At 46.6% G+C, this 11752-nt stretch overlaps 2 protein-coding genes across 2 annotated transcripts in view; one reads left to right on the top strand and one right to left on the bottom strand.

The window, feature by feature from the left end:
* The window catches only part of AK88_00481 (uncharacterized protein), a gene marked incomplete at both ends in the record, with an annotated part of 12093 nt that extends 6828 nt beyond the window's left edge, over positions 1-5265 (top strand). Inside the window, 5 exons of the mRNA XM_012478132.1 lie at positions 429-531; positions 679-758; positions 909-3938; positions 3998-4154; positions 4385-5265. Coding sequence (XP_012333555.1) covers positions 429-531; positions 679-758; positions 909-3938; positions 3998-4154; positions 4385-5265 — 4251 coding nt within the window. The remainder of the gene's footprint in view (positions 1-428; positions 532-678; positions 759-908; positions 3939-3997; positions 4155-4384) is intronic.
* A 430-nt stretch (positions 5266-5695) lies between these two features.
* Positions 5696-8964, bottom strand: AK88_00480 (uncharacterized protein; the record flags this gene model as incomplete). Its single annotated transcript, XM_012478131.1, has 2 exons — positions 5696-5707; positions 5857-8964. 2 exons carry the CDS (start codon positions 8962-8964, stop codon positions 5696-5698), a joined length of 3120 nt encoding a protein of 1039 aa, XP_012333554.1.
* Between the last annotated feature and the right edge of the window lie 2788 nt (positions 8965-11752).

The following is an 11752-nucleotide window of genomic DNA, read 5'->3' as shown; positions in this document are numbered from 1 at the left end:
GTTTTTTTTTTTTTTTTTTTTTTTTTTTTTTTTTTTTGTTAAACGTGACGTATAATCGTTTGTGACATACGATTTGTATCCCCCATATCACTGCATGTGTTGCTTTTAAAAAAAGAGGAGGAATGTGTCCCATTCGATGTCTTCCCCCTTCTGATGGCATTTTATTTCCCCCCCTTAATAAACTTACGTATCAACTAATGTGCTTAAAAAAAAAAAAAAGAAAAAAAAATTCAAATGAACCAACTTGAAAAATATGCCTGAAGTGGTGCACGAGCTGAAGTTATTCCTAACCAACTTGGCAGTAACGAAAAAAAAAAAAAAAAAAAAAAAAAAAGACACCCTGTGAAAGATGCACAAATGGGGCAACTGTGGCAACCGTCGCAGTCGGTGTCGTTTGTGCGCACATGAACTTCGTTCACTTCGTTCAGTTCGATCACTTCGTCCGCTTCCTCCAATTTATCCTCATCTCCGCCTTCCTCTTCTTCAAGAAAGGGTCCGAATTGGTTGACGCGAAGGATCTGTTGAGTGCAGGTTGGCCGCAGGGGCTCGTCTGCCCGCGCGCACCGCAGAGATGTCGGTGCTTTACCCTCTGCGTACTTGCCCACACACGAACGTGCAGCCATTACATAAAAAAAAATAAAAAATAAAAAATTCGTCTGTCTCTTTCCTTTCGCAAAGGGATCGCCGACAAATCCGTCATACAAAACATTGAGGCCAAGCTCGGGGGCAGCCCCTGGAATGTTCAGAGATTGATAGATGTAAGGGGGGAAGGCGCAAAAAAAAAAAAAAAAAAAAAAAAAAAAAAAAAGGCAAACGTGTATCGGGGGCGGATAGACATAAAAATTCACCCCACCGTATGCGTGAAAAAACCACGCTATAATGACTTCCCTTTTACATAACACACACAGCTGGGCATAAATACAATTCAAAGTGCGCACGCGGATGAGGAAGAGGAAGATAATGGAGACGAGAACGAGCACGAACTGGAGCAGAGGCAAGACAGCAGCGATGACTTCATTTCCGACTTAGGGAGTGCGCGCGTGTTGAGGCGCCAATTGAGGCCTCCCGTCGATGAGGACAGTTACGTGGGGGGCGGCGACCAGAGTGGTGCCCACCCGGGTGATGGCTCCTCAGACGACTCACACGATTTCACCGCTAATCGCACCCCTAATCATACCGCTAATCACACCACTAATCACGCCCCTAATCGTATCGCTAAGTGTAATGCAAATGAGAATTCGAAGCACGACGCTCACCACAATGGAAGCCGAAGAGCCGAGCGTCGCGCCCGCCAGGGGCAGACTCCCATGAAAGAGGCAGAGTTCCTTCACACAAATATACAATTGAAGAGGAGCTGCGCCTGCATCGCGGAACAAGTGAAGAGGGAGGCACAAGAGACCTGCATTAACCTGCACCCGGTGGTTAAAGAGTTCGTTTGCTTGTTGGTGTTTTTGTTTGCCCGCATAAGGGACGACGGCAGTGACAGGATGTGCAACCGAGTTGGCGGCGGGCGCACGGGACCCCCCGCAGAATACTACGAGATCGAGGAGTGCGAGGAGGAGGAGGACCCACCCACAAATGCATACGCAGGAAAAAGGAGAAATATAAAAAAAAAAATAAAGTACCTGAAGGGGTCTGGCCAAAAAGGCCCCTCCATGTGTAAAAATATATGTTGGAAGGAACAACAGGGGGGGGAAGACCCTTCCTCGAATTATAACCCTACCAGTGGGGGGAGTGAAGGGAGTGCAGGCAGTGAAGGGGGTGAAGGCAGTGTAGAGGGTGAAGGCAGTGTAGAGGGTGCACAGAGTGAAGACGGAGAGAGAAATTTTCCCGTACGTGGGTACTCAAATGAAGAGAATCGTTTTGGTGTACCCTACAAAAATAATCGACCCGCTCGCAAAGGTCATAATAAATGCAACAGGAGTTGTTACCATGCAAAAGACATGAAGTCCGTCCTATTCACTCGGAAGGAAGAGCAGCAGCAGCAGCAGCAGGATGAGGAAGAGAAGAATGAATACGACATGGACGACGTCGAACAAGCCTTGGCAAAAGAAAATGTGAAGAGAGTGTGCGAGAAATTTTATAAACACATGCACAAAGTTAGTCAAATGAAAAATGATCAAGTGATAAAAAAAAACCTTCATCTCATCACGTCCCTTCTTTATTTAACATATACACATCTGGGGTTGTCTCTGCTGAGGTCGAAACAGGTCTTCTTACAATTGTGTCATGTGAAGAAACAGTTTCACGAATATAAAAAAAAAAATACAGAATTAAACAAAGAGATGGAAAAAAAAGTACAAATGTACATGCAGGAAATAAAAATGAGTGAGCAGTGTACAGAAGAGTACGAAAGACTTAAGGCTTGCTATGGGGATGTGAAGAGGGAAAAGGAGAAGCTAAAAAGGTATGAATGTATTATGCATAGGTTGAGGACGAAGGTGCATTTGCTCGAGGCGGACAAAGTTTTACTTGCGAAAAGGAAAGAGGAACTGGAGGTGGTGGTCAGGCGGAAAGGAGCCTACTTGGCTGGCGGTAGGCATGGCCATGGGGTGACGCAGGAGAAGCATACCACGGCAAGCACAACCAAGTTGATACCAAAGATCCCCCGCGACACGTCCAGTGGGACGCAGGGTGGTGTCCATAGTGACAGGGGTGAAGGAGGCCCCCTTCCACATGCAACACGCGCATCGGAGAGGGACAACCCTGGTGAGGAAGAACAGGCAATGAACCGCATGGTATGCACCCCCCAACCTGATGAGGACTCCGTGGACAAACTAATGGTCCTTCCCAAGTCCTCACCAACAAAAGAAAGTGAAATGAAAAAAGCAGCACGCCATATGGTAAGTACATCCGTGCAGACAATGGAACAAATATATGTGGAAGGACGACAGGAAAAAAGTTCGTATGACATACGATGCAAAGTGAAGGAAGAAAAGGAGGAGCGCAATGCAGGGGGGATGCTCCACCTGGGGGGTAATCCTCTCCCTTGTGAGGAAATGAAAAATGTGGTGGGATGTGTCGGAGGGGAGAACGAAACAAGCAAGGGGGGGGAAACTTTGAAAAAGGGAATGCTGCCCAGTGACAGAAGGGATACCAAACGAAAAGACGCTTCACCAGTCCTGCGGGATATACATAGGACGTGTGGAAGGATGGCACTAGTCCATGTGGAGTCCACTCTTCAATTACTCTCTCTCCCCCTCTTGTGCATGAAACACGGGGGAGGCAGGGAGGAGGCCATGTTGGGAAGCTTCTATTTTGGTCAGGCTGTCCAGTGTGAAAAATTTTTTAAAAAAAGGTACCTCCATGTAGAAGTGGAAGCGACACGGAAGGCGGGATTCTTCAACCGAGTTGTCATCCCACTATGGAAACAAATAATAATTGAAAATTTGTTTAACCACATGGAGGGAACGCATCTCCTCAGTGGTGATGCACCTGCTGTCCATATGCGACTCGTTCACAAATTGGCACATACTTTTTCACTCTTTATTGTATGTGATGAATTTGTAAACGAAATGGGCGGTGTAAATGTGAAGTGCGTTGGTAGTTCTGTACTCCGTTCACTTGTACATTGCCTGTACCGACTGTCCTCCACGACAAGACTCATTTTATGTGACCTCATTTCGCGACAGGAGCGCATCGCACATGAATGGGAAGACTTCATCTCCTCGTTCTGTGTGCATTTCTTTAGAAGGGAAAATGAGTTGTGTGTAATGCGCCATGATGATGTGTGTGGAGAGGGGGCGGACTCCAGTGCTGCTTTTTTATTCGTGGAAGGGGGGAGTGAAGAGCGAGTCGGTGGGCTCCTCCGCGATGCTTACCTCTGCGACAGTTACGTCCGCCATGGTGACCTCTTTACGGGGCACCCCCTCGACGACGAAACATGTTACACTAATGGAAGCATCACAACATGTAATGCATCACATGGATTATCCCACGTTGGGGTCTACCTGTGTGGGGTGACCCACCATTGCCCATGTACGCCTCACACGAACAGGATGGGTGCATTGCCATGGAACAGGATGGGTGCATTGCCATGGAACAGGATGGTTGCATTGCCATGGAACAGGATGGTTGCATTGCCGTGGAACAGGATGGGTGCATTGCCGTGGAACAGGATGGTTGCATTGCCGTGGAACAGGATGGACAAGAAGGTTTCACATCCTGATGGAGGAGATCAACTTACTCTCCATAGAGATCCCCCTTTGAAGCAGATCTGCCCAAGTCACGAGAGTAAAAAGAACACAAATGAACAGCTTCAAAAAATGGAAAGCGTGTTATGCGTCCTTTCTCTTCATTTCCCTGTCCCAATAGGAGCAGTGCCCTTTTATACACCCCCCCTCCCGCTCACGCACACACATGATGTGCACTTCCCCTTACGCAGGACTCACAAAATTTTACGTGGACACAAAGACACACTTGATTTACGTCACTGGGGACGGCACACTTGTGGCAGACCAGCCGACGGGGCACTCGCCAAATGAACTTAAAGAATGGGCAGCCACCCGGATGAGAAGCATTGACCAAGGGGGTGAATATAACACAAGTCTGTCTTCACCCCAACGGAGCAACCATCCTAGTAGAATATTTCCTCCCCTGATGTGGCGACCTCCTTTAGGGATGAAGAGAAAAGGAAACGGAAAGGTAGGAGGCGCAACGAGGAGGGGTTTTATTAACCAAGGGGAGTGGAGACAATTGTCTAGCGTTGGCAAGACCGGAGGGATGATCCCTTGGGGGGTGAAGAAACGGTTCTGCCAATTCAATAGAAGGGGGAAGTTTACGCATGTGAGTGATCTTGTGGAAAAGGGGCGTCGTTATGGGGTCAAGGAGGGAACAAAGAAATTTTTATTCGTGGCGTGGAGGAGGAGAGTAGAAATGTGCCACCGGGTTATGAAGGGAACACCAAAGGAGGAAAAAGTTTACCTGAACAAGTGGAGCAATGGGAACAGGTCCTGCGATTGGATACAACAGAACAGAATGTGGATCGGGGTAGTCTCCTTGTTAGTAATTTTAATTATGGTAGTTGACACGTACCTCTTGAACAGATCGATCGTTCTGTGCCTCATGTACTGTGTCTGCTTAGCTGTACTCCTAGCAGTTTCCCTCATGAAGAAGTTAATTCATATGGTGGTGCGCGTCCCATTTGGTGAGAAGATATTATCGCAGGACTGGTTGGATCTCCTTTGTGTTTATTTCATTCGCATGGTGAATCATTTTCACCGCGGGTGGTGTGAGAGTGGCGAAGGAGTCATGCCACCGTCGTAGCGGGGTGCACGGAAGGGTAGAGAGGCGGACAGGGTGTAAGAAGGGGAAAAAATGCATCCCTTTTTTTTTTTTTTTTTTTTTTTGGTGACCCCTTCCCCTACTCCCAATGTAAGGTGCATTAATTTGACACATTGTTAGGAACCTTCTCATCAGATCATTTATCCCTCGTGAGGAAAAAAAAAAAAAAAAAAAGGTTCAAATGTTTTCCATTCTGCTGTGACACTACCTATTTTGGGGTGGACACAAGTAGAAGGGGGAGAAAATTGCTTCTATATTTGCGTCACCCCGATGGGTGAAGTGTATCAAATGTGCCCCCCCCCTCCACCCCTCAATTAGGTTCTTCCATTTTTCCCCCTTTTGCGTCGTCTGAATATTTTGGTGGGGACTCTACACCTGACTGGGTGTGGCACAGGAAAGGGTGTAATCCAGTTCAGGGCTTTTCCTGCACAGAGGAAGGGGGAGTACACATAATGACAGGAACGCAATGGAAAAAAGAATCACCACGCAAAAATCAGGGCGGGAATTGCCCAACGCAGTTGAGGGTGTCTCACCATGCTGAACGCATATGTGCGGCGTCGCCACACGCTTTACACTACAAGTCGGTGTGCACGAGGAATCGCTTTTTTCACGGAGGACCGAAAGGATGAATGATACAATCTTCGTTCTTCGCAGCTTCTCGAGATGCCCCTTGACGTTTCTCCTCAAACTGCGCAGCTGGTTACGTGTGGTTACCCTTTTTGTGGTAGCGCATTTCGTTGGAGGGGTGGTTTCGGTGAAGCATCCCCCGAGGGCAAAGCGTCTCCCCGTGATTGCTGAATTTACCCTCCTCAGTTGGCTCCTCACAAAGGCAACAAGGGCCGCGCAGTTGTCCAATAGGTCTGTCTTAAGGTTCGTTGCAAGCCGCACGTCTGTCCCGTTTTTGAGTCGAACCTCGCGCAGGTGCCCCTGACGTGGCCCCGTGTTCTCACTGGAGCATAGGAACATTTTGCCGCTCTTCATGGCATTAATTTTGTGCTTTGCTTTTGTTAGGGTATTAAAATGGGACGGGCAGAGTGAGCTGTTCCCATGGGCACCCTTCCATCCATGTGTCGTTACAACTTCCTTCGTGGTGACGTCGCTTCCGTTGAGGAACTCCTTCATTCGTTCGCAAGAGAACCGTCCAGCATGAACCAGCTTCTCTTCAAATGCACCATTACCTAAGATACTTTTTTTAACGTGACCCTTATCATGTTCAAGGTTCATTTCACTTTTTTTCAATTTCCCTTCCTGTTCATTTTTTTCATTTTCGTGTGCCTCCACGCATGGCTGCTTTTCCAATGCGTCTGTCTTCTCGGGGTGGTACCCGTGGGGACTCCTCTGCTCAGTTTCGCTTAACATTGGAGTAACAACCATTTGTAGGTGTTCTCCATGGGGTGCATTAATCATGTGAGAACACTCCCCTTCCTTCACTTCCACCCCCGGTTGGTCTATCCTTTCGTTTTTCTTCCTCTCCTCTGAGTCCACCTCCTTTTCAACCACACTGTGATGTTTCTCCTTCCCCTTGCTTGCTCCTCTCCTTTCATGTGAACACTCTTTCTGGTGTTTCCTTTGGTGAATCAAAATATACGTTTTCATGTGGTTCATAAGATTTTTTTTCCTGTCCATGTATCTTCTGAGCAGCGCTTCGTTTTTGCTTGTGCGTAAGAATAGCTCGCAGGTGTCTTCGCGTTGGTAAGACTCAGCATCGCCTGTTCTCTTTGTCTTATCTCTTCCACCTGGCATAGGTGCCTGCCCCCTGGTTGATCGTTCCTGGCGATCCTCGAGCACTCTCTTGGCTCGCTTAACAAACTGCGCAAACTCTCCTCTGCGGGGGTGCCCTCCTGCCACTCTCCATGCCTCTGCTTCTGCTACCCTGCCCTGATGGACCTCCCTAATTTTTTTTGTCCTGTTTAAAATTTTTTTCTTCATTTTGGTGAGGGTTTTTTTGTACCTAACGATGTGGCACATTTCCTCCACCGAGTCGATTTTCTCACTCGCGTATATTTTGTCACCCATTCCATGACTCGGGATGGTCTTTTGTTTCCTCTTCCCCTCGAACTTTCCTTTTCCTTTTTTCCTTCTCACAGTCTGCAAGTCCTCATCACTCCGCCCCGCATGATCGAGTGGTTCGTTCTGCCTTCTTGTCTCCCCCCCTTTGTTGTCACGTCTGAAAAATTCCTCCTCCTGAGTATTCATTTCACAAGGAGGGACAAAACGAGAAATATTTTTATTCACCTTCACCGGTTCTCCCCTGCCAAGTGTACAATGACGTGTCCTCCCCTTTGTGTGTCCCCCCTTGCGGACATCCCCTGCACACCTCACAACCGTGGAACTTTTTCTCGTTCCCTCCTTGTCGTATGAAGAGACAGAATAAATTACATTGCAGGTGGAGGAGGAGGAGGAGGAAGAAGGAGATAACACACGTGAAGTGGGTGGCGTGCGTGACGTGGGTGACGTGGATGATACAGTCAGGATGAGGGAATTTTCAAACGAATGATTCATCTCCACGTGTGACGTAGTCGTGTGTTTATTTTGTTCATCTGAAGAAAGCTGATGTTCCTTCCCTCCCTCACTTGGTGCCTCCCATTTGGTGGGGTTCTTCTTACCTCGATGAGGTCCGCTTCGGGTGTAACTACCACATCTGCTGAGGTGGCCGCCAACCAAGTTTGCCTTACCAACGAGAGCACGGCCCCTTCGAAGTTTCAACCCTGCCCCTCTAGTGAGTCCCTCTCTTGCTCGATTCATCGTGTTCTTCATGCCCTCCTTCTTTACCCATTCAGCTGAGTGCACAGCTGTAGTCCTTGAAGGATTTCCACCCGGGGGACACAAATTAGGAGAGCTCTTCTTTGCATGTACAGCAGCAGGTGTTACGCCTATCGAATAATCATTTTTAAAATCATTTTTTTCTTTTTTTTTTCCTTTTGAGATTTGTACTGACCGGGAGGAATTATTGTTTTGACGAAAATGAAGAATATCCTGTCTGTTTTTTTTTCTTTTTTCTGAACCATTGGGGGACGCTAGTGTGTGTTGGTCTTTCTTGTAGAGTTGTGAGTAGCGACGTGGTTGTCCTGCTATGTCTTTTGTGCTGGGGGGGCGCGACGGGTGTAATTGCTTCTCAGTGTTATCCTCTTCATATGTTTGCGTTTCCCGCAACTCTTCCCGCAGCTTCTCCGGTGAGGCTTTATTTGACACAAGCTTGACGCTCTTCTGCTGCGACCTGAGCCACTTGTTGGCCGTCCTGTTGGGTCCCCCCCGGGCCGTGTTTAGTTTCTGCGACGAGGCATGACTTCCCCTTTGCATGGCCACCTTGTCCCCGCCATTTATACAAAAGGAATGGTAGCGAAAAACATTTTCTTTTTTTTTACAACCATCCAATGTTCCTTCCTTGGTGAAACTGGCTCTGCCAAGACACTGCAGGAGGTGCAGTTTGTCATTTTCAGACATGAACAAATTTTTTTTTCCTCCTTTTGTTTTTCCCTCATTTGATCTGTGATGCTCCATTGGTTTCGTAAATCCATTCTGTTCATTTGCGTCTCCCCTTAATTGGGGCCTCTCCTGTTGACACTCCTCAGATAAAACAACAGTGGTGGAGTTTTCTCCTTCCATCCTCTGTTCATATTCTTTAATAAATTGCAGGAGGATTTTATTCCCTTCAAGATTTATGAACAAGCTTTCCTCCATCTCTTCGTGTTCTTCTCGGGAGGGTGTTTTATGGGGGAAGAAGTTGTCTCCGCCACGGCGTTGTTCACACACACACACTCACTCCAGGGTGCTGTGTCCCGCTTGGTAAAAAAAAAAAAAAAAAAGGTGAGCCCAAAGCAAACGGGGATAAAATCGTGATGAAGAGACAGGATGACGTGGTAAAACTGGCTCGGCTTGCATTTTCATACATGCTGGGCCAGGTCATAATCATTTCATTCCTCTTGTCAGCGAAGGGGGAGAAGACTGGCGATTGGTTTTCTCCATCAGTGGTTTCAAGTGCGAACAGAATTTTTGAACGTTCATGGGGGAAGCCAACATAAGAAAAACTGCTGCGTTCGTGTATGCACATGTCTTCCCCATCAGTTAGGAAGCTACACGGTTGCGACTAAGCGGCGACATGACTGCGACGTAGCAACCTTGGGGGGAGGCCGCTGATTATTTCTCCGTGCGGGTTAGTGCAAAACCCCAGGGGTTGGGCTCATCCCCCTCCACAAAAAAAAAAAAAAAAGAAGCCCCTGTTCTATTTCTGTCTTGCCACCCTCGAAAGGAGAAAGCGGTGTCCTTGCCCAATGAAAGCGAAGAAGCAGGTTTTTTCAAATGGGTGAAGGAGGAGATAAACGAATAAACGGTCCATCCTCAACAACGAGCCGCCCTTGGACAAGTTCACACCGATGTAGCATTGCATGCACGTGTGTAGAGGGGTGCACTCCACATACAAATAAAAAAAGTACCTAAGTTGGAACAAAAACCCCAATGAAGAGAAATTTCACGCCCAGTGTATGCCCTGTATTATATGCCAGCACAGTTTAGCAGAAAAGGAAAAAAAAAAACAAAAAAAAAAAAAAAAGAACTGTTCTGTCCCTCTTTCCCCTTTCCCCCTTTCACAGTAGCCATATGCAGATCTACCTCCTTTAACAACTGTTTCTTCCTGAACGAACAAAACTGACAAATGGTGAATCCTTTTTTTGGAGGGAGAGAGAGAGAATCACCGTGCCGCATATGGTTAATTCATGGCCTTGGTAAAAAAAAAAAGCCTTTTGGCGAGCCTCAATTGAGCAGAGGGGCTTCCCACCAGCATGGGTCTCAGAACGGGTTAGGGTTTGCATATGGTGTGGCGACTCAAATGGATTGGCAACAGTTGATGAAATTCTTCTCCAACTGCCTCCAAAAAATGACAGAGCAGGGGGGGGGTGGCTAAGGCCTGACTGATCGTTTCTTCTAGCCCTCCACGCTGGGGCCAATATATTGCTACAAATTTGGCCGCCTATTTTTGGCTGTTCCTTCCCCCATTTGCGTCTTTCCGTGGGGTCACCAAGGAACCTCCAAATATATACATACATATATATATGTATACAAAAATAAATGTACAACAATTTATACGTGTGTGTGTGTGTGAAGAGAACGGGCCACGGCTCTCTCTCTCCCGTTGGGGTGAGCTCACAATAATAATTCTCATTTTGAACTGCCTACTGAACGGGGGCGCATGTGCAACACACGATTCAAACACTCATGTTTGGCGAAATGGGGAATAGCTTTCGCCACCTGTTCCATCTCCAATAGGATTTTTTTTTTTTTTTTTAAAAAAGTGATGGCTCTATTGGGCAATTCGATCTACGTTGCACAGCGGCGCGGTATCACAATTAAAGCCCATTTTTTAAAAGTTCATCAGGGGCCCCCCTTTTTTTTGTGGTCATTGTAAATTCAGTTTTTTTTTTCCAAAGGGGAGATTTGCTTGCATTTATATCTCTATATATAATGATGTATAATATTATCTCATTTTTTTTTTTTTTTTTTTTTTTTTTTTTTTCCCGACGCGGGGCGATACAAAGTTGTTTGTTCCCCTCAGCTGTGCAAGCTCGAACAGTGGGATCCGTCACCGCGCAACTGTTTTTCGTTTATCTCCCACCACGTAACATGTTGCAGTTACGGTCCGCATATAAATCACCATAAAAAACTCTCTTCTAAATTTATATTTATTCACCACGCCGCCTTCCATATATATTATCTCTTTTCCATGTCACATTTTTTTTTTTCTCCACGCCATTTCCCAAGTTTGCTCTCTCTCCCTCTTTCGCCACTTTGCTTTTTCCCTACATGCCGTGTTCCCTGTGTTTCCTCCTACCTCTGTGTCACCCCGTTAAAGAAGGGTTTTTGTTTTGTTTGGCTTTTTTTTTTTTTTTTTTCTTTTCCCTCCTTCCCACGTTGTTCTGCAATGTAGAGAGCGACTCTTCGCGAGCAGCGTTCATACGTGTACCATATGCGGTAAACTTGTTCATCGTGTGACGGCGCGCGACTCACTTTCCAGCTTGACTTGGCTACATATCCCCATATCGCCCCTCCTAAGCATAGCACCTTTGCGGCGACAGGACAAATACCTCCCCTCACACGCGTGTACTTAGCCAAACGCGCATGCATACAAATAAGGGGGAAGGGCAAAGTGCCTGACGCACAGGCACGTGAATAAAGGGAAAAAAAAAAAAAAAAAAAAAAAAAAAAACTATAATTGCAGTAGCTTCACATGCATAAATGCGCATGCATACAAATAAGGGGGAAGGGCAAAGTGCCTGACGCACAGGCACGTGAATAAAGGGAAAAAAAAAAAAAAAAAAAAAAAAAAAAAAAAAAAAAAAACAACTATAAGTCCCAACTGCACAGAGAAATATGCGCGCCTTGTCACGTCTTTGAATTGCCGTCCCAACGGTATTCCACCGTCATCGAAGCGTAGCTGCCTTGAGTTTTTTTTTTTTTTTTTTTTTTTTTTTTTTTT

The sequence above is a fragment of the Plasmodium fragile genome, assembly GCF_000956335.1.
Source record: "Plasmodium fragile strain nilgiri unplaced genomic scaffold supercont1.4, whole genome shotgun sequence".
Lineage (NCBI taxonomy): Eukaryota > Apicomplexa > Aconoidasida > Haemosporida > Plasmodiidae > Plasmodium > Plasmodium fragile.
This window is presented reverse-complemented; position numbering and strand designations above follow the sequence as displayed.